This window comes from Drosophila pseudoobscura, chromosome X (genome assembly GCF_009870125.1).
Source record: "Drosophila pseudoobscura strain MV-25-SWS-2005 chromosome X, UCI_Dpse_MV25, whole genome shotgun sequence".
In the NCBI taxonomy this organism is placed as follows: domain Eukaryota; kingdom Metazoa; phylum Arthropoda; class Insecta; order Diptera; family Drosophilidae; genus Drosophila; species Drosophila pseudoobscura.
The window spans coordinates 38,326,399-38,349,960 of NC_046683.1; the positions used below are offsets into that span (position 1 = coordinate 38,326,399).

Below are 23,562 nucleotides of genomic sequence, written 5' to 3' on the forward strand. Positions count from 1 at the left end.
TTTTATTATTTTCCACAACTTTCGACGTGGATTATCCCAACAAGAATGTGTTGATGAACTTAGTTTTTTATATGGCGAGAAAGCACCATCAAAAACGTCAGTTTATCGCTGGTTTGCAGAGCTTAATAGTGGTCGTAGTTCAGTCGCTGACGAATTTCGTGAAGGTCGCCCAAAATCGGTTGTTGTGCCACAAAACATCGATGGTGTGCGTGAACTGATAGTTCAAGATCGACATGTGACATATCGTGAGATAGAGGCATCCTTGCACATTAGTTCCACTTCAATACATTCCATTTTACATGAACACTTAGTTGTAAAAAAGGTTTGCTCTCGTACCCCATAACTTATCAATCGCTCAAAATAAGGCTCGCAAGGAAATGCATAAAAAGTTCGACCGAGGTGCTTCAAAAGATGTTTTTAAAATCGTGACAGGTGATGAATCATGGATATATGCGTATGAGCCGGTAACTATACAGCAATCGACCGTGTGGGTGTTTCAAGATGAGCAAAATCCAACAAAAGTTGTTCGAGCCTGTTTCTTCGGGAGAATGGGTCATGTGACCACTGTTCCGCTAGAGAAACGTAGGACTGTCAATTCTGAGTGGTACACGACCATTTGTTTGCCGGAGGTCTTCGGAGAAATTCGCAAAACCAACTGCCGAGCGCGAATCATTCTCCATCATGACAATGAGAGCTTGCACACATCTCGACAAACAGGTGAATTTTTAAGAAGTCAAAACGTAGAATTGATGACTCATCCTCCCTACAGTCCTGACTTGGCACCCAATGACTTCTTTTTATTCCCTAACATTAAAAAAAAACTGCGTGGTCAACGTTTTACGAGCGCCGAAGAAGCAGTTGAAGAGTTTAAAAACCATGTTTTGGAGGTGTCTCAAGAGGAGTGGAAAAACTGCTATGATCAATGGTTCAAGCGAATGCAAAAGTGTATTGATCATCAGGGGGAATATTTTGAAAAAAAAATAAAACCATTTTCATTTAAAAATTCTGTTCTTATTTCCTATTCCCGAAATATAAATAGAAACCCTCGTACCTCTGTTTGGCGGCTTGGCCACAGTACGCTTAATATTTTGCTATTCCTCTTTATTATACCAGATAATCAAAATGAGTATAGGGGTATATTATGTTTGTGGGGAAAATATCCATCCACATTTTTGAAGTCAGAAGAAAATTACAAACACAGAATTATAAGAAATTACTTCTTCTTTTCTTCTTTTTATATGTCCATAATGGCACATTTGATTGCTGATCGTCTGTATCTTTTCCATTAATACGAATGGTGAAGACCCGGTGATCGGCTATGGATCCGTGTACGGCGGCTCGAAGGGTTGAGACGAAGACAAGTGAGCAATTGTGAATATCCTTAAGCAGAAAGAGTTTATGTTTGATGAGATACGAACCTGGACTTGGCTTTACCACCTGCATTCTTCCCCTGAACTGGCTGACACAGTCGAGTGGTTTCGACGGTACGTTCAAGTCGTAAAAGTTTTCATTGGGAACATTTATAACATTTCATATAACATTTCGGCGGCTGATGCCTAAATGTCCTCCTTGAAGCAAATCCGGAGGCACATCAAGGAGGTTGTGCCCATACTCGATTATGCCATTTGACTGAGGGCAATAGGGCGTCGTGTGAATGTGCTAAGTTCCCAGAATATTCGCCAGAGACTTAATGAGTGCAGATTCGAATTGAGTTCCTTGATCGGCTGTAATAGTCAATGGGCACCCGAAACGCAATATTTAGTGCGACCTTATTATGTCACATATGGTCTCTGCAGTCATATTCTTCAACGGCACAGCCTCCAGCCAGCGAGAAAAGTGGTCGATCATTGTCAGACAATATCTGTATCCAATAGGCTGTCGCCTCCCTTTCGTGTTTTGTTCAATGGCTGTATCGGAGGGGTCACACGTGGGACTTAGTTCTGCATTAAGACAGGGGTAAGCAAGGGTTGCGGCGCTGATGCAAAGTTTATGCGCTTTTAAGATTTGCAAAATATTATCCACGTGATGTCTGTGCTCCTCCACTGAGTTGGACAATGAGTTGAATGGAAGCAGTGCGGGAAATACACGACAAGCGATAAAACTGCTATTCGCTGTGCGATAAGTACTGGCAATAGAGGTGGCCAGGCGAGGACCACGCAGACCACACGGAGGTCACCACCTTTAACCCAGTACAATTTTCTGCGAAATTGCTCATCCCAGAGCCAGCTGGTGACGCCTATAGAGAGTCCGACGGGGCATAGATGCAGAGACACATGTCTGCGATGGTAGCATGAACCGTCGTTATGCCTACAGGTGCCATCACCAGCCTGTTTACTGGTTGAACGCACCGATCGGGGATACCCCCCGGATGCCAAAGGGCAATCGGCCGTGCTTCTTGGAACTGTGTGACGCAGCGGAACGGGTGGTGGTACTAACGAAAATGAGAGCTTTTAAAACAAAGGCACCGGCAGGCACAAATAAAATGCAGGCTATTTTAGAAACCTTATACATCCTTGTACGTCCCTTAAAAGAGATCATCGAGGGGGAGGTCATGGCCACAGCTAGAGGCATCCCAAACGAAAAAACTCTTGGCCCAGATGCTCCACGCGGGATTATTCTGTAGCTGTAAAGTAAATGAGCAGCCCTCATTGTATAGGCCGATATGACTATTGGACACCGCGCGAAAAATTCGGGAGCGGATTGTCAGCCAGTATTGCGCGAGGCTACAGCCTTCAGACCTATCACCACGGCAATACGGGTTCCGTAGGACACGCTCCACTGTTGATACACCATCATCAATGGCCGATATTGCTTCGAAAGCAATCGACGGCCCAAGGTGGAAAGGTGATACAAAACAGTATTGCATCGTGGTAACGCTGGACGTAACGAACACGTCTAACTCTGCCAGATGGGACGTCGTTATACAGGCATTAGCGGAGTTTCGAGTCGAAGACGTATCTGGTGGCGTAGCACAAGGAACAGTCCTGGGCCCCTGTTTTGGAACGTTCTGTATGATAGGGTTTGCAGACGGCGTTGCACTGGTGTCTGTCGCAAAGGATCTCACGGATCTAGAATCTAGAAGCATGTAGGGTGGAATCCTCGAGAGCCTTTCGATACCTGGGAGTGGGTTCGAAACCGACAGAGGAAAGATGGAGAAATCTGTGGACGAATGCTGACCAAAGCAACGCTGATGAGCGCAATGCTCGAGGAAATGCGATATTGGGACGCAGAGTGCAACTTTGCATACATATCAATGAGCATATCAACATATCAAAAGACAGCTCTCAGAAGGGGCATAGAGCTCCCTCCCGGACCCTGTGACGCAATACCTAACGGTCAGTCCGCATGAGTTCGCCGGCAACCGGAAACTCTCCTGAAATTTCAAAAATATCTCTCAATTTGGATTTGAGTAATGAGATGTTTCAGAACCACATCAGTATATAACTAAGTAGTATTGAAACTAAAGGATGGAATATCGATTAAAACCTACATTCAAAGGCAGTATAATCCAAAAGAACCCATCCAGTATACAACATAAATGATATGTGCAGGGTATCATCATCTTGGGAACGGGCACTAGCATGGGGCAAGGACATTGGCATGGGCATTGGCATGGACCAAGAGTTGCTGGTAGTCCCGTCCCAGTGCCGATTTGGCTTATAATGAAATGTGCCTACATACCTGAACATGCTTGCGGCGGCAATGGAAATATTAACGTCGTGGAGCTCTTGCGTCGCGCCACTGCACAGCCCAGCGATTGGGGCTTGAAGCTCCGCAGTTGCTGCATAAAATCGGAGCACTCCATTAGGGCCACGTCTGCGAAATGCAGGTCGCACAGGATCTGGTTCTGCATGGCAAAAGGAAAAAAACAGGAAAGCGTTAGATTTTTGAATTTTTCCTCAGCCCTAAATGATTTTTTTGTGCATCCACTTCTTTTTCCTTTTCTATTTGTCGCCTTTACTTTGGCACTTGCCACACATGCACCATAGACCATACACCTGCACGAGTACTCTTATGTGTATACTCGGACAGCAGCCGTGCATATTTGCTACATTATGACAGCAACTGCATTCGAGATAAGATAGGTTTTGTTCGCTAAGGAGGGTGGAGGTAAACCTACCTTGAACCTCCTGGCGCGCTTCTGATTGGGTCCCGTCAAATTCAAGCCGCACGAGTTGCACCGCAGACACTCCTCATGGTAGTGGTTGTTGTCGTATAGCGGCGATGGTTCTGTAATGGGAGAATGGAATAGAATGAACGATCAAAACTAAGTCGACACTTGGTCACATGAATTTCACAAATCAATCAAATATGGATACCATTGGGGATACAGATGCAGATAGGGATACTGAACCGAAACCGAAACCGGAACAGCACATGAACAACGTTAGTCAGCGGCATTTCAAAGTAAATTAATTTGCGTATACATAACCCATATATGAAGGAAGGATGGATGGATGGGGAAATCCGGCTGGAGTGTAAGGGGTGTAAATATGACGGATGTAGGATGTCCTGTTCGCAGGGTGTACGCATGGTGTGTGTGACCGCATACACACAATCGAGCTAGAGCGACTCAATTACAAACGGAAATGAGTTTCAAATACAAGCAAATTGCCAAAGGATTGGGCTGGCTGTGGTACAATGCCAGCAGAAAGAGAGCCAGCCAGGTTAGAGAGTGTGCAAAAGAGGGAGAGGCATATAAAAAGAAAGAGAGAGTTCTACAAAATTGTTGCTTATTGAGTTGATGAAGTTTTGAGTTTATTGAGTTTCTCCGAAATGAAAAGCAACAGAATCCTCAATGAACGTGATATACCTACGAGAGCCAGAGTAATTGGTGTATGGGGAAATTTAAGAGCATTGTAAAGTGTTGAAAGAGCTTCTGAGGTGACCCAGAGATGGAATAAAGTTGCAATTTCATAAATGACCAGCATACTTTTGTATCTATACTAGAACTATACTGATTACAGAAGGATGGTTGATTTTCAATTAATTTTATAAGCTGATGAAAGGCATACATCTGGCGTGCGGAAATGCTTTTATAGAGTTGAAAGAGTTCCTTAAATTAAGATTAAATATACAATTTTTTTTAACCCATGAACGTCAAATAAATACAACGATTTCTTAGAAGATTTTTATTGGAATAGTTCTCATCATTAAGCAAAAAAAAAGCATACAAACTTTGCTGCTGAAAAGACTCAGTTTAAGCTCAAATTTTTGGTTTTGTGGGGGTTCTTTTTTGTGGGTTTGTCTGCCAGTCAGGGCAGTGCCTGGCAATTAAGTGACTATAATTATGAGCATGTGTTTGCGGCCCTGCCTTTTTTTCCCATTTCTGGGAGCTCAAAATCATCAAAATCGACCCGTATTGGGATGCCACTTCTGAGCCTCTTGACCCAGCGGTAATCAACTGGTACTCGCATTTCATTAAAGGGTCTCGAGAGTGTCTCCGTCGTGTCTTCTGTTTTTGTCTGGTCATTAGAAAGATATTGCACATAATAAAGTCATACACATCAGAAAGCAATAATGATCTCTCTGACTAAGCCCATGTTTTCCCTTTTTTTTTTTCTTTTTCTAGCTTGTCCACTTTGCGTATGCGCTATTAATTGTATTTCATCCTTTTGAGTGAAGTGAATATCTGGTACAGTTACTGTGAAGGCTTCTGGCATTCATCCAATTTATTCGCGGTAGCTGTCGCTGAGAACAAACCAATTCATCATTGCCACGCATGTTTTGCATGAATTTTGAATCAGTTTCAGCCGCTACTTAACCAAAAGTATCCCTTTTGTCCATTTTCTCTACCGATACAAGAGTCAAGCGAAGCCGCAAGAAGCACGCCCGCACTCCAGGCAGGCCTTGGCTAGAAAATTACCAACCAACCACCTTGCAGGAATTCTATTCCATGAGGATCGCAGCCCGAATGCAAATGCGGGCCTTGTGTTAGAACGGAGCCGGGCATGGTCGGAACTTTACGCATACTTTTGCATTCATGACCTCGACTATGAGTATTTGCTAACAGTAGAAGTTGGGCGAATTAAATTTGCATTTGATAGTCAGTATGGGGTATGGACGCCGTGTCTTCGTTCCCCAACCGCCCAGCACTCCGTACCTAATTGGCCAGCCGCCACAAACTAATACAATGAATTTCGACTCGAGGCAATCAGCCAGAGATACTACCGGTGGGCGAATGGGCATGGGCATGCGTATGCATGACTATAAAATAAATCAAATTGCATTGTCAAGTGCAGAACAACGACTGAAATGGGCAACAGGAATGGCCAGAAAGTACTAGAAAGCAATGTCGTGTCATGTCATTCTATAGAGCAGCAGCACGGAGTTCATTTGAGCTCTCGGGGCGTCCTTAAAACTCGTCCGACAACCGAGACTCAATGGTTCTAATTTAATGGACCATCAAAACGAAAACGAAAACCTATTTATGCTTCTGGCGAATTTTAATCAGGACACTTTACATAATTGACTAATTGAAAGACGACGAAATTGGACAAGTTCTCGGAACCTTGTCTCCGTTCTCTAGCATGCAGAGGGTAGGGTATGACGAGTGTTGATATTCGGTGAATGAACAAAATGAAAATTATACAGGAATGCCTGATCGATACAAGCAGAGCTTTTGCTTTATAGCTTTCTCGCTTTACTTATATTTTTTTCTATAAATGTATTTTTGTATTTATCTGCATTGGTATCTTAATATTTTCAAGGGTATCTATAAGTTCTATAGCCCCAGAAGATGACTCTCTCTCTATATATTTCTCTCTCCCTCCTTGGTTCTCTTCAGCTCAGCAGGCAGAAGCGTGGTCCTGTCCTGGTCTGTTCTGGTCTGTTATGTTCTATTCTAGTCGGAGCACAATTCATATTTTAATGCTTTCTGGCTCGACGAGGCTTCTTCCTTTTCCCATTTGCTTTAATGACAGCTGCCGCATAGAAACTTTGCATCTGCACTCAGTAGTTTCTTCCGAGGGATTTCGGGGAGCAGTCTAAGTTCATGACTTTGATATATTACCAACTAATGACCCAAAAGAATGGCAAACTTCTGGTTTTTAGTGCAGAAATCAAGCGTTAACTTTTTCTTTTGAATAGCGCTTGCCGCGCTCGGTATTCGAGAGGCCAGTCCGAAACAATGGATGCTTAATGGCTTGTGACAGTCACTCCGAGATGGTTCTCAATTGTATCCCTACCACCGCCACCACCACCCTCCCTCCCCACACACATATCTCCTCTAACCCTCTAGCAATCGGGGGCATGGAAATTGTCTGACAATGGCAACCGGCTTGGCTCTGACTTGGCTGAGGAACCAGAATTGACTGCAAGTGCAATTTGTTTAGAGAAATACATAGCTGTAAAAAATAAAAAGAGGGGGGAGTAGGGTGGAGAATGAAAGGAGGGAGATGTGCACTAACTTAATTGAGCGTAAATAATATTGGAACAAGGGTAGCACATGAGGAAGCCACTGACAGGAGGATGCTACAGGGAAACCAGGCAACGTGCCTTTAATGCACTTTCATTAAAATTATAGAGCGGAAAGGGAGCAGGAAGGAGAAGGGCCGAAAGAGCGAGAGAGCGTACGGTGAGAGGGTAAAGTACATATGTAGAGCGGTGGTTGTATAAGCGTTAGAGAGGAGCGGTTATACTCCAAGCTCTGCAGGAGCATTGCCCCGGAGAAAACGCTTTACAACAGGTAAACCTTTTGACGCAACTGTACTTGGCAAACATTCAAAGGTGCCACCACTTGGAATAGTAATGAGTGTCAGTTTGTACGGAGAAAGGATTGATTTACAGAAAAACCTGTTCACGGTAAACGTGTGGAAATTTCACATCTTTTAATAGATATGAGAGCTACATATAAGGTTGCATTCTGTGACTGAATTATACCTAATGAAAAATGCAATTACTCTTTAATTTTGTACTCTTAATTTTTCTAATAAAGAGTAATAGAATTGTGTTAAGCCTTTTAGGAAACTGCAACTGCAGCTATTGCTCTTGCTATGCCGTATTTTTCTTAGGTTATAACTAATCATCCTATGACTTCTTAAGGAGTTCTTCTTAAGGAGTTCTTCTTCACAACTATGCTGACTACCCCCCAAAAGCATGTACATTGTACATACCAGTGACAGCGAGCACCGAGTGCCCATTATAAATGACCAAGTTTCCCGAAGGCCCTCGAACCCCATATACCCTTGATTGTTTCCTGTTTGGACTTGTTGTTCAATTATCGCTGACAATAAGCTTTCATTAGCCTTACAGGCGGGGGCCAGGTCCTGTCACGATATGCGAGACTGGCGACAGTATTCGGTTTTGTCGCATTCTGCTTTTGCTTCTGCTGATTAGTGCTGTGCAATTAAATTGAAGTATATCATTTACCCAAATTGCTATCTGCCACTGTTCACTGGCCAGTTGGCGACCCTAAAGTGCATGTCGCAGTTGCCACCCCCGCCCACTTGTCGCAGCGCAGTGACAGCATCGGGGTCATGTGGGTCACCGGTCAGCGGCCACCGGCCACCGAGAAGAGTCCCTCAACATGAACACTGACATGGGCCAAGCGGCGGAGCCCCTTGTCGGAGCAGAGTCATCGGCCCCGCTTTGTGTACGTGCGTATTTATGGGTCCATAGGGACCATAATCGACCCCAAACTTACACAGTCAAACACTGGTATTTCGAAGCGCTTCACTGCAGTGCTAGAGATGGGTGAATGACACGATAGAGAAAGATGGAAGGAGCTATAGATATATAGACTTATCTCTTATATCCGTACCTTCAAATTCTTTGGTATTTTTTTTAACTGTCATTGTGTGACAGAAAACAGACATTGAATAACCTTTAACCTACTCTCTGTTAGTACTTCTGAAGATACATTAAGGATCGATAGAACACTTTGGAACTATTGACTTTTATCATTCTCAGATCGGAAAAACGCCACGTGCTGGTCTCCTTTTGGGTTCACCTTTTCGCGAAACTCTTAGCCGTACTTGGCTATAATTACTCTTTGAGCGCTGCAGAAGAAAAATTGAGAACTATATTTTCTAGGCCAAAACCAAGGCCAAATCCGCAACCGAAAACCAAAACGAGGGGGAACGTTGTGAGTTGCTGCGGACACCGCAACTCTACGGTTATACCCGATACTAAGTCAGTATGGCTCTCCTCCGGCAGACGCCGCTAATATTTAACGACACGACAAAGAGTGCGTGCGAGAGAGACAGAAAATCAGTTTGAGCGTGACGTCGGGCGCTGCGTAGCCACTGCAAATTGATTTGTTCCTTTTGGCTATAAAAATGATCTGATCTGATCCAGATTCAGCAATCTAATAGATATGGTCATTATCTATGATTCTGCGTTTTTAGTTTTCTCGAATGTGCAATATTGTGGATGCAACAGATTTTCGTCCTTTGTGGGGGCGGATGGGGGTATGGCGAAATTCTGAGATATACGTTTTATAGTGACACTTTAAAGGAGTGTGTGTACCAAATTTGGTTACTCTAGCCTTAATAGTCTCTGAGATTTGTGGTTGCCTCAGATTTTCGTCCTTTGCGGGGGCGGAAGGGGGTGTGGCGAAATTTGGACATGAAACGGTCAAGGTCCGATATCACAGGAGTGTGGATACCAAATTTGGTTGCTCTGGCTCTTATAGGTTCTGAGATCCTTGAACTCATATTTTGCAATTGGCAAAACCGACCATGAATCCTGTGTGTTAGAGTGGGACAGAGCGAGAAAGAGTGAAATTGTTTTCGTGATTCTGGCTGTAATAATTATACGATCTGGTTCAGATTTTGCACTCTAGAAGATATAGTCATCTTCTACGATTCTGCGTTTTTAGTTTTCTCGTATCTTTAAAATTGTGCATGCCACAGATTTTCGCCCTTTGTGGGGGCGGAAGTGGGCGGGGCAAAGCTTTGAAATATTTTTGGAGCAGTGACATATCACAGAAGTCTGGATCCAAAACATCGTTGCTCTAGCTCTTATAGTCTTTGAGCATTAGGCGCTGAAGGGGACGGACAGACGGACAGACGGACGGACGGACAGACGGACAGACGGACGGACGGACAGACAGACAGGGCTCAATCGACTCGGCTATTGATGCTGATCAAGAATATATATACTTTATAGGGTCGGAAACGATTCCTTCTGGACGTTACACACATCCATTTTCACCACAAATCTAATATACCCCAATACTCATTTTGAGTATCGGGTATAATAACAGAAAACTTTACTTATTAATTGTGTGTGATGGCTATGTTGTATTTCGTTCGGTTCGAAATATGTGAATACGAATTTAAAATGTAATGTTAAATGTACACAACCTAGTGAGTGTCCTATTGAATATCTATTGAATATCACATGCAGAATGAAAATGAAAACTGTATTAGGCTGTATTTATCGACCCATCTCCCCAACTCAATTTGACACCGTTTGCTCCACCAAATTTTGGCCGGAGCATTTGGTGGTGAAGGAGTTTAAGGCTAAGAAGAATAATAGGCCCCCATATTCCTTACAAATCTTTCCAGTGTGCCACCCTCAACCTCAACTTCCTCTTCCGCAACTTTCCGTCTTGCTTCCACCTTTCCAAAAAACTAACTTCTCTTTTAGTAACCTATCAGAATGTAAGAGGCTTGCGTAGTAAGCTCAGCATTCTTTTCCGGGATAGTGTTGCATTTGCTTCCCACGTTATTGTGTTTAAAGCCAGACATTCTTAGTTCCGAGGTTTTGGCAGGTCGGTACACAACTTTTAGAAAGGACCGTTCGTCTCGTCAGTGCAGAAGGGGTTCTAATTGCAGTGGACTCTTACTTCACGACAGAACACTTAACAGTCAAAGTTCAACAGGAACTGGAATTCCTGTGTGTAAAACTGATTCTTCCCGCTTTCGCTATATTCATTACTTGCTCGTATATCCCACCTTCTTCGGATATTTCAATTTATGAGCAGCACTTGTCCGCTTTAACCGCTGTTTCTTCCTCGCTATCTGATAAAGATCGTATGTAGTTCTTGGTGACTTCAACTTGCCAGAAACTGTTTGGTCTTCGGTAAAAGAGTCTAGTATCCTAGTGCCCATGTCACGACATGACTTTGTTGACGGCTTGCTTGACCTGTCCCTGTCTCAAGTCAATCATGTGAAAAATTCCTTGGGTCGATTGCTTGATCTATGCTTTGTATCGGATCCGACCATAGTGTTGTTAACCCGAGCCCTTCCGCTCACTATACCTGAAGACGCCTACCACCCTACTTTCGAGGTGTCGCTAGATATAGGACCAACTGTATTGGATCGGTCGAGCAGACTACCTGAACGCTGCTTTCGTAAAGCCGAGTTTGCGAAGCTTAATAACCTAATTAGGGATTTTGATTGGTCCGCTTTGTACTTGTGCACTGATGTCACAAAAGGCACAAACATTTTTTACAATACTCTTGGCACATTTTTTGATTCTTGTGTCCCGCTTTCTTGTCCGATTAGATCTGGAAAACCCCCTTGGTTTACCAAAGAGTTATCCAGTCTAAAAAACTTAAAATCAAGACTTTATAAAAAATTTCAAGAAGTGGGCTCTCCTACTTCTCACTCTCGTTATGTAATAGCTCGGTCAAACTTTTCAGTTCTTAATGCTCAATGCTATAAAAACTACCTATCTCGTTGCAGGATACGTTTTTCTCAGGACCCTAAACAGTTTTACTGCTTCGTAAACAGTAAGCGTAGAACGTCCGCACACCCATCCTCGCTATCATTTTGTAATGTCGGCAAATAATGATCAGGCAATTGCCGATCTTTTTGCCCAGTTTTTCCAAGCCACCTATTCTGAGGAAAGCTACTCTGGTCAACCGTACCCATACGGCTTACCGAGGTCGAACGGCACTTTCAGTCCTTTCTGAACTGGAAGGAATCGTTTATAATTCCTCTCCATAAAAAAGGTAGCAAGTCTGATGCAAAAAATTATAGAGGTATAGCAAAGTTATCCGCTATTCCCAAAATGTTTGAGAAGGTTTTAACTCCGCACTTGCAACATCTCTGCAAGTCACTTATATCTCCAACTCAGCATGAATTTTAAGGCGGCGATCAACCACCACGAACTTCTTAGAGTTTACCTCTTTCATTATTAAGGCTTTCAAAGTAACTTACAGACGGATGTTATTTACACCGACTTTAGTAGAGCATTTGACTCTGTAAACCATTCCCTTTTAGCACATAAACTTGACCTTTTAGAGATGGATTTCTAGCTATCTTTGTTCTAGGTCTCAAAGATTCCTCTTCAAAAACTCCCTCTCTTTACCAGTAAAGGTTTCTTCGGGAGTACCACAAGGCGGCCATCTAGGCCCCTTACTCTTCACACTCTTTATTAATGACTTGCCTTCAGTATTAACATACTCTCGAGTACTTATGTATGCGGATGATGTTGAACTCTGTGTCCAGAATAAGGACATTTCATTTCATTCTCGCTTGCAATCCGATCTCAATAGCTTTCACCCTTAATGCCTCGAAATGCAGAGTTATAACATTTCATCGTTCTAGCCCTTTGTTGGCTCCCTACACCCTATTTGGCGGTTCTTTTGAGAGAATTACCCTGGTGGAGGATCTGGGTGTTATATTAGACCCCAAGTTAAAGTTTTCCGAACACATTTCTACCATGGTAAATAAGGCCATGGGCGTGCTTGGGTTATAAAGAGGTGGTTAAAGGAATCTGACGACCCCTATATAACAAAGACTCTCTATACCTCGCTTGTTCGTCCGATCTTAGAATACGGCTCCTGTGTATGGTGCCCTCAGTACAAAGTACACCAGGACCGTATAGAATCAGTACAGAAAAACTTTTTACTCTTTGCTCTGCGGGGCCTTAACTGGAATGCGGGTGTAAGACTCCATCTTACTCTAGTAGACTACTATTAGTATACCTCCCATCCTTAGTTAACCGTAGAAAAATGCTTGCTGTGATATTTATGCACAACTTGATCAGGGGACAGCCCGGATAGACAGCCCTGATCTGTTGAGCCGCATGAACTTCACGATTCCTATTAGACCTACTAGAAATTTTATACCGTTGTTCCTTTTACTTTGGAGATAGAATTATTCCTTGCATGAGCGTTTTGGGGTCTTATGCTCGGATTATATTTCCCTCTACCATATCATATTCACCACTAATTCTCTTCCTCTTATTAAATTACTAATCCTTATACACCTTTCTAGTAATTAGTAATTGTAGTGGTATTTTTATTTTTATGTTTATTTTGAATGCATGTCTAGTTCTCTTAGAAACTAACGTGCTAATCTTTCTCGAATTATTGACCATAATGGACTTGATCTAGAATTGAATGGGCTATCCATTTACCTCTCTCCCCTTGTGCATTGTCAATTGATGCTTTTGAACAACAATATTCAGTACTTTTTCAACAAATTTGTACCACTAAAAACCAAAATCACCAAACCAAGACAAATTCCATGGTTTAACAACGAGATAGAAAAAATAACTTTTTAGTCTACAGTAAATGTTAACAAAATTATGAGATCTGCTAAGCGTGATTACTATAAATCTAAGTTCCAAAATTGCTCTATCATTAAGCAAAGATGGCGTGAAATGAATTTTATAGGAATAGGCAAATGTAAACAGAAGACTGAGCTTGATATAAATATCGAAGAACTTAACAAAAAGTTCTCGATAGTTGATGTACATGAAGCGACAAGCAACAATTACCTGAATAGATAATAGTTTTAGCTTTGTGTGTATCAATCAAGGTGATACCCTTGCGTGTATACTTAAGGTGAAGCGAAAATTTTACCGATCCGAAAACCTAGCATTGGCTTTAGGTCTATTGCAATACTTCCGTTCCTTTCAAACGTTCCTGGAAATCTCATGTTCTCACAGATTGAAAACTACCTGACTAACAACTCGATATTAAGCTACAACCAGTCAGGTTTTCGAAAAAAAAAATTTGTTTAAGCGCTATAGCGGATATTGTCGAAGATATTCGACAGCAACTCGATAAGAGCTGGGTTAGGTTTTTAACACTTCTAGACCACAGTAAGGCGTTCTTTGGCTTTTCTTTACGGCTATTCTTTGCACAAAACTGAAAAACTTATTCAACTTCTCAGAGACTGCGGGCAATTTTGTTAGATCGTACCTAACAAATAGATTGCAGGCAGTAGTATCCGGTACATATGCTTCCACTTTTAGGTGGAAGGTTCCCCCAAACGGGGACTCCCTCAGGGATTAGTTCTAGCCCCCTTATTGTTTTCCATATATGTATGTTAATGATCTAACCCAGTGTCTTGTGTGACTGTGAAGTAAATTTATATATGCTGATGACGTCCAAGTTAATGTTAGTTGTCCCGTTAATGAAATACAATTGCCCAAGAACTGATTGATACAAGGGATCTCGAGAATGTAGGCATAGGCAATACACCTGTTTCCAACGAAAGACTGTGCAGTTAATCTGTCATGGAGTAATCATACGAGTATGTATATAAAAGGCAACTGGTCTGTTGCGTCAGCTCTCAGCATCTATAACTTTTTTTCCAGTAAAAATAAGACTGTTAATTGCTAAAGTCATTCTCAGCCCCACCCTCTCTTTTTTGGTGTAGAAATTTTTGGTCATTGTGACGCTTACTTGTGACTTGTGCACATTAGGAGTAGGCTTTTCACACCTGTCCTGCGGAATAGTTGACCTGAAGTTGACTTCCTGGATAGATTTTAGAGCATTTTTGTTGTTCATAGAATTGTGACCAGCCAAGAACCATTTACCTTTACCGCAATCTTAGCCCCCTACTTCACAATGAGCAAACAATTACCTATGCCCTCGAATTCAAACGCTTTGCTCGAAGAGGCAGTTCTTCATTAACGCTATCCGCTTATGGAACAATCTTCCCCATAGCATCAAAACCAAAAGCTCTTAGGAAATCAAAAAAACTATTTAACAAATTCACTTAAAAAAAAAAAATTAAATAAAAATAATAGAACAAATAAATAAAATTTATAAAAGTAATAAAACAGTACAAAATTATGTTACATTACAATTATAAGAATAACGTAAGCTTCTCTAAAAAAGTTAACTGATATTTATCAGATTTAAGAAAATATGTTTCTACACAAATTCGAAAAGTGACTAGCGCAATAAACAGAGGTGTAAACTTTTAGCGTAAATAAATAAATAAGAGTGAAAAAATTAAAAGACGAAGTATGCAACAATAAATTTCAAAGTCGTCCCGTAAAATATTTTTTTTTGCGGCATCATTTTTGCATAATGCGGCTTTATATGGAACAAACGTGCGCGAAAATGTTTCGCTGAGGTCGACTAAATGCTCCAAAAGCCAGCATCTTCACACTCTCAGTCCCATCCTCACACCAATACCAATTCATCCTCCCGATGCTCCCACGTAGCCCCAGCACACACACATTTGCAGGCCCGGCCGCCCTATTTGGGCTCCATTCGACAGCCTACGACGTAAATGGATTTAAGGCTCATTGGACGCCACGCACGGAATGAGTTGTGATTAATTTTTGGGGCTGACGGGATGCAGGCGGCTTGTGTCGAGCACCGCAAATTTGATTTATAAACATGGGGCGGAATCTTCGCACTTGTTGAATGATCGGTCGGCAAAGAGCCAAAAAATTAAGAAAGAGTGCCTGAAAGGCGGACATTTTCGCTTGATTTCACCAATAGAGAAGTGAAACGACAAAAAGAATGATAAAAATAATAAACGGGAAAGTCAATGGGTGGGTCAATCAGTTTATTTTTAGAAAGCTTGCAGATCAATAAGTCGAATGGAACGGAATGGAATAAGAGTGTAATTTAAGAGTGTTCACTTCACTTCAAATAGTTTCCAATTAAGGCCATTTCCTAACAGATATATGACTTTTTAGAGTCCATTCCCCTAGGAAGAGTCCATTCCTCTAGAAGCGTAGATACTTATCAATATGAACCGATGTCGTCCCTTCAATGATAATTCGACTAGTTCGGCATAAACTAAGTTCCTGTTTCCGTGGACTCCCCGACCTCGAATTATACCCAGCTAAAATTTCGGCCCCAGACGCCACTTAAGTTTCAAAGAGAGAATTGTGTTAATCTATTCCAGAAACACTTCCACTACGCCACACTCAACTATACTGCGCCACACCATACCACAGCATACCGCACCTCATCTGATCATCTAATCCATGCAATTTGCATAAAAACTTTGTTTTTCAAAAGAATACATATTATTAAAATGATAGGAAAAATTGGGTCTGTGGGCCACATGTTGATTTCAGGCTCCTGGCGGCAAAGAGAATGCAAGATTTGCTAGTTCGGTTTCGGGCTCGAGAGGTTCGGATGCGGGTGTACGCGTAAGTAACCCAAAGTGAAACAAAAGAAACAAAAAACACACACCCACATTCACCGACACACCAAATGGATATGGGCTATGGGACATAAGATATAATTGTGTGTGCGTGTAGAAATTTATATTTGCGTGCCGAAACGAAGAATAGAAAAGTTTGATCAAATCATGTCTTCGGTTAAAGGAATCTTTCTGCTTACAGATATCTAGAGTGCTTGTGAAAACGTACTATGCAACATGCAGAACCCATATGCTGTATACAACTGTACATAAATACGTACATACATAAGTATATTTTTGATCAAATAAAATCGAAAAATGTAGAAAGCTCTACAGAATAGTTCAGGGTACAATTTTTTTGCAGCGAGTATCTTTCAGTTGGAACTAATGTTATTTCTTATCTTTTTTTCTACCCCCGATACTCAAAAAGAGTATATTTTAGGGATGTTCGATTTGTGGGGAAAGGATGTGTGTAACGTCCGGAAGGAAGCGTTTCCGACCACATAAAGTATATACTTTATGTATATATATATATATATATATATGTGTATGTATATATATACTACTTCTTGATCCGCATCAATAGCCGAGTCGGTTAAGCCATGTATGTCTGTCTGTCCCGATCGGGTATTAATGTAGAGTCACGGCCGTAGCACCCACTCACAACGTTCCCCTCGTTTTAATATGCATGCGTGGTTGCGTTCGTGGCAGAGACTTGCGTGCCAGATATATTAGCAGAGGTGTCCTGAGGTGGAGCTGAATAGAGTTAAGGTGATTCAGGGGGTTTAATACTGTTCGTGGTCCCTAGTCCCTGGTCCACGGCTTTTAATGGCCAACAATCTCTGCCATTTACTCACATCCTCGCTCAATCAATGTCAGCTCTACTCTTACTGTCGCCCCCCTGCTCTTGCCCTTGTCCCTTTTGGCCCCATTCTGTTCGCTTCCGTCTTTGTCATGCTGCTCCTGCCATCCTCCCTCGTCCCTGCCTCGTCTCATCCTCGTCTCTTCCTCGACTTCTGTCCCCTCCGTCCACGTCTTGGTTCTGCGTCTTCTTTCTTGTTGTAGTTAAATCACTTGGAATTTTATTGAGTAAACTGTTTTGTAATTATTTTCATCTGCCACGTCATGCTCATCCTTCGTGCCCCAGTCGTTGGTCCCCAGACTCTAGTATCTACCCACAACTCCTTGTTCTCCCCAGCCGACTGAGTCTATCCTTGCTGGTGTCAGAGTCGTTTGGCTGCTCCAATTAGCAAAGCGACAGCATGTTGCGGTTTTTCTTGCCACATTTTTTGTATCCCTTCACACCTATTCTACAGCCATCGTTCTCCACCCAGATTTGCTGACAGGAACCCTTTCGTATCGACTCTGTGGTTCGCTTGAGCCACTGCTTCATGGGTTGGTGGCAAATGTTTTTGGGTGGAAATACAGTAAATCAACAATGTGTTTTTATGATTGAAGTAGAACGTAATCAACCATGATGTAAAGAGTAGAGCGCTATGTGGAGCTGTGGATTTACACCCAATTGACTATTTCCTACTTTGAGAATTATTTTATCACACTATCATCCCCTACAAAAACATATTAGTTTCGATGGAGTTACACATTTAAATATGCCTGATCAAATCAACAGTTTGTCTAACACAGGAGGTCGTCTAACCTGCACGGGGAAATAGCTTATTACTTGTTCAAATGCAGAATTGTGCCCAAAAGCCAGTTGGTTATATATACATACATTTTTTAAATTAAGAGACCGCTCATCAGATTATTATTGCGCTATCCTAGTCCAAATCTATTGAATGCTACCTTTTCATGGGGGTTTTGGACTATTACAACTACAACTATTTTGTACGAGTGTATATATGTATATATATACATATATATATGAAATATGTATATCCATATGTATGTATTGTCTGTATATCTTCATGTCTGAGTACAGCATTTTTAGCTTATCATCTCAGAAAGGAACTTAATTAAATTCTTAACATCTGGTAAGTTATATTCCGGCTACGACTACGACTCGGTCTTCAAACATCAACACCCGCAAGCGCACACGCATACATACACAGATAGATAGTGAGAGAGGGAGATGGAGAGAGATTGAACAAAAGAGACAGGCATACACACAGAAATTGTAAACATTGGTGGTTAATGGGTCAGGTGATTTGCTATTGTCCTCGCCGTTGCCTTCTTTCCCGCAGGACTGCATGTTTGATCCAAATTACTTAAATACATACACACACACACACTTTTCTTTTCCCTTCCCTGCCCTTCCTCATGTGGGTGTGGGCCTTCAGGCCAGTCCAGTCCAGTCTCGTCCTGTCGTGTCTTGTGTGCTGTATTTTAATGAATCTATGAGTCGACCATTCACCGTGCGGCGTTAATTGAGCCAAAGTCAAACATTCTGTCTGCGCCGAAACCAACCCATCACCTACTGGAACTACTGCGCCCCTGACCCACGATAATACCACCCCTTACTAGCCAACCGGCATTACTTCAATTAGTGAGATGTATTTCCTCTCTTTTCCTTTTTTATTGGTTTTTTTTGTTTATTTTTTGGCTCGACTCTTTCTTGGCGTGCTTCGAGTTGTGTGTTCATTTGATTTTATAAAAATAGCCGAAAGAGAATGCAGGGGGAATTACTGCCATTAGATCAACAGAATTGCATGTGAAATATACAGACTTTCGAGAGAAAGTAGCAAGGGTATGCCGATATGCGTATACTACGTATTCAAAACTTTCAGAAAATCCAATCAAAAAGCCAATTATCAATCAGATATTTATGGGATCATTCGAATTATGACCTGATTCTGTTATTGAGTCGTCGTAATATATTAACTTTATGAAGAACCTTTAACGTAAGACATTTTGTTACATATTTTCCGAGTGATTTTGAGGGATAAGCATACGCCATGAGTGATATGGTACAGTCCTCACTATGATTTCATCAATCAGAAAACAATCAGATATTTTTAGGTTTATTTGGTATGTGATCTTAAATTTAACTGACTTCGTTTGAAAAACCTTTCATATATCCATCAGACGCTTGCGCTCTCCCACTAAATTATCGGATTTACTGATAGAAAGCCTGATTCGACCAACAATTGGGAGTTGAGAAATTGAAAGGCCTCTATTGAAAGCTATTGATTTGGTCGGGTATTAAGCTGCCACCAACTACTCGAGGACCCAGTGCACCACGCGGTGTCCGTTAGCATTTTAGTGCGTACAAAGGTGCGTATGATTGACGCAGGGTTTCTGCCAGCAATTTGGAGATGTAGAGGAGGACGAAAAGACAGGACAGGACAGGACAGGACAGGACAATATACAACCATCTTGTTTGGCAAATAAACGCGAGCCATTACCACGAAACTGAACTGCTATCTCAATATTATTATTATCATCATTTTTATTGCATTTGGCCACCTCCCCAACCACCCCACTCAGGAGGCTTAGTCCCAGGACCACACTCTAGCCATTGGCCTGTCCATGACCGTGTCCTGACCTGCTGCTGTCTTCCGTTTATTTGTTTCTTGTTATTTTTGGCCACTTTTTATGGGACACTCAAGCTCCTCCTCTCTACTCCGCCGAGGTCCCATCCCTATCCAGTTTGACTGTCAAATGTTTCAACAGCCCAACGAGAGGCTAAAGAAAGTGACAGCTGTTAATGACATTATACATTCGTGCGGCTGCCACGCCTACTACTGTTGCTGGAGTGTGGGGGGTGTAGTAGGTTAGAACCCAGTCAGTCAGGTAGAGTCCATAATTATCGGTTTGATTGAGCCAGGACTTGGAAATGGGCCTGGGCCTATGCTGTTACGAAACCCGAACCTGACAATTTGATACCCTTGATAAGGTTATTATAAGTGATTGACTCTATACGGTATCCTGTACATCCTTGAGTCGAGTCGATATCGCAATGTCCTTCAGTACTTTAGAACTTTAATATTATATTATTACAATTTAAATCTTTTGAATGATTATATCACAAACCTCTCCCATAGAAACGCTACATTTCCAAGGGTATATAAAGCCTCGGACATTTATGATAGAGATTCTTATTTCACTTTCCTGCGATTCCTGTTTATGTCCACTGCTGCTGGCGTCGTAACAATTTTAATTTTATGGCCAGAAATGATTTGAAAACTTTAGAATTTCTAATCGATGGGCAGCTGCTGGTAACTCATTCGATTACGAGCTCTTTTATGAGCTGCACAGGAGGGCCCACCTTTGGGCAGGGACCAGGGGCCAAGACTGCGATAGCTCAGTCTATCCATCAGTTGGTTCACTCATTCACTTACCAATCAATCACCCAATGAATCAGCCAATCCACTCCACAAAAACGTACGTTCGTATGCTTTTAACGTATGGAACGTTGTAAATGGCAGCTACGACCGCAACTCTACATTTATACCCGACACTCCTTCCGCCAGAAGGAGAACCATTTACGACAAAGACTGTGCGAGAGAGAGACGGTGTTGTCTAGCCACTGCAAATTTATTTGTTCCCACTGGCTGTAATAATAATCCGATCTGATCCAGATTTGACAGTCTGCTAGATATGGTCATTTTCTACGATTCTGCTTCTTTCTTTCTTGTATCTTGAAAATTGTGGGGGCAGTAGAGGGCGTGGCAAAATTTTGAAGCAAACTTGATTCAGTGTGACATCACAGGAGTCTGGTTACATTTCGTTGCTTTAGCTCAGTCTCTGAGAACTAGGCGTCAAGCAAGACGGACAAACGGACGGAGAGACAGACAGAAATAGCTCTATTGACTCGGCTATTGATGCTGATCAATATATATTCTAAATACTATGATAAATTTTGGGGCGGAAACGCTTCCGCTAAAAAAAAAATAAAACCAAACAATTGGACGTTCATAAGAGTATGACCTTGACCTTCGTGGGGCGTTCGTGGGGAAACTATGACCCTGACCTTGAAAAAGAAGTCTCTCAGAGAAATTTAGAGAATATCTGGCTATTTTGAGGAAACCTTTTCTTAATTATCGAACACAATTGTAGGTGCATATTCGACTTAAAAAGTCTCTAATTGTGTCTCGGAGGAAAAGGAATAGGCATTCGTCCATTTGATTTACAATATCCAAATTTAATACCTAATTATACCCGATACTGAAAATGAGTATTGGGGTATTTTAGATTTGTGGTGAAAGTGGATGTGTGTAACGTCCAGAAGGAATCGTTTCCGACCCCATAAAGTATATATATTCTTGATCAGCATCAATAGCCGAGTCGATTGAGCCATGTCTGCCTGTCCGTCCGTCCGTCCGTCTGTCCGTCCCCTTCAGCACCTAGTGCTCAAAGACTATAAGAGCTAGAGCAACGATGTTTTGGATCCAGACTTCTGTGATATGTCACTGCTACAAAAATATTTCAAAACTTCGCCCCGCCCACTTCCGCCCCCACAAAGGACGAAAATCTGTGGCATCCACATTTTTAAAGATACGATAAAACCAAAAACGCAGAATCGCAGAGGATGACTATATGTTCTAGAGTGTAAAATCTCAACCAGATCGTATAATTATTATAGCCAGAATCAAGAAAAAAATGTCATTCTTTCTCGCTCTGTCTCTCTCTAACACACCGGTTTCATGGTCGCTTTTGCCAATTGCAAAATATGAGTTTAAGGATCTCAGAACCTATAAGAGCCAGAGCAACCAAATTTGGTATCCACACTCCTGTGATATCGGACCTTGACCGTTTTGTGTCAAAATTTCGCCACACTCCCTTCCGCCCCCGCAAAGGACGAAAATCTGGGGCATCCACAAATCTCAGAGACTATTGAGGCTAGAGTAACCAAATTTGGTATCCACACTTCTGTTAGATCTCACTATAAAACGTATATCTCAAAATTTCGCCCCACCCCCTTCCGCCTCCACAAAAGACGAAAATCTGTTGCATCCACAATCTTGCAGATTCGAGAAAACTAAAAACGCAGAATCATAGAGAATGACCATTTCTATCCGGTTGAGGAATCTAGATCAGATCGGATTATTTGTATAGCCAAAAGCAACAAATCAATTTGCAGTGGCTACGAATCGCCCGACGTCACGCTCAGACTGATTTTCTGTCTCTCTCGCACGCACTCTTTGTCGTGTCGTTTAATATTAGCGGCGTCTGCTGGTGGAGAGCCATACTGACTAAGTATCGGGTATAACTGTAGAGTTGCGGTGTCCGCAGGAACTCACAACGTTCCCCCTCGTTTTGCTTTACAGTTGTGGTCGGCACTTTCGTCATCATTCTTAATCAATCCTAAATTTCGTAACAAAAGTGTCTCTTTTTGGGAAAATAATTTACTCTTTGGCCATAAATTAACGTTAATTTCGTGCCTGAATGACCCCGTCGTGACGACCCGATGGCCTCAACCGGTTCTCTCTTTTAGTTTTTTCGTGTATCGTAAAAACTCAATTATAAAAATGAATATAATCGAAGGTGGTTAGTGTACTAACTGGTATATGGACTTTCAATTGGTGATTGCTGTCAGTATTCCTTCGTGTCGTCCTTCTTTCGTTCTGTTTTGTCAATTGGTATTTTCGTATTTTCGTAGGCTAATGGATTGTTTGTGGCAATTGGTCTAAGTAATTCATCTTCAAATGGACAGCTTTGACTTGGGAATACACTTTTTAGGTTACTCTTTAAATGAGTTGAAGGAAAAGGGTTCTTGAAAGTACCTGAGCCAAAGCACTTTGCCATTGATAGCTGATAGAATCTTTATCTGGAATTAGATTGGCTACTGTAATTTAAGAAATCTTATTAATCTTTCTTCTATATACCACCATCTGTGCCCATCTTTAATTGAGTGGAAATAAAGTTCGTTCTATAACCTGATCAATCACATGTGCCAGAAATGTGCCGGAAATTACTTTTCGCACGAACAGCACATCCAGAGCTGTACGTTTTAAGAATCCCGACTCACTTCGGAAGGAGGATGTATCGGTTCATCCTCCTATTTATTTCTTTTTGTTAACAATAGCATAACATTTTTCCAATTACCATACCCTGGATATTTCTACTGTAGCTTTGTCCCAAAGCTGATTGCGAAATATTAGACGAAATTTTCATGAAAATCTTCGCTCTAATATTACGGATTTAGGCAAGTGTTGGAAGTGTTTATTCGTCTAATCTCTTCTCTCCCACTGGGCTCCCACTCAGAATCAATTAGCCCGATGGTCCAGACATCGCCAAATCCTTTGCCAGGACACCAATTGTGCCTAATTGACCGGCCCATTACTGCTGCACTCTGCCATCCATT

General features: G+C 41.9%; 1 protein-coding gene across 6 annotated transcripts in view; it reads right to left on the bottom strand.

The window, feature by feature from the left end:
• The window catches only part of rsh (Rap GTPase activating protein radish), a 133,521-nt gene that overhangs the window by 42,253 nt on the left and 67,706 nt on the right, over positions 1–23,562 (bottom strand). For all 6 annotated transcript variants that reach the window (XM_033382297.1, XM_033382296.1, XM_033382295.1 and 3 more), the window contains 2 exons: positions 4,121–4,230; positions 3,682–3,847 (listed from right to left, as the gene is read on the bottom strand). In XM_033382297.1, coding sequence (XP_033238188.1) covers positions 3,682–3,847; positions 4,121–4,230 — 276 coding nt within the window. The remainder of the gene's footprint in view (positions 1–3,681; positions 3,848–4,120; positions 4,231–23,562) is intronic.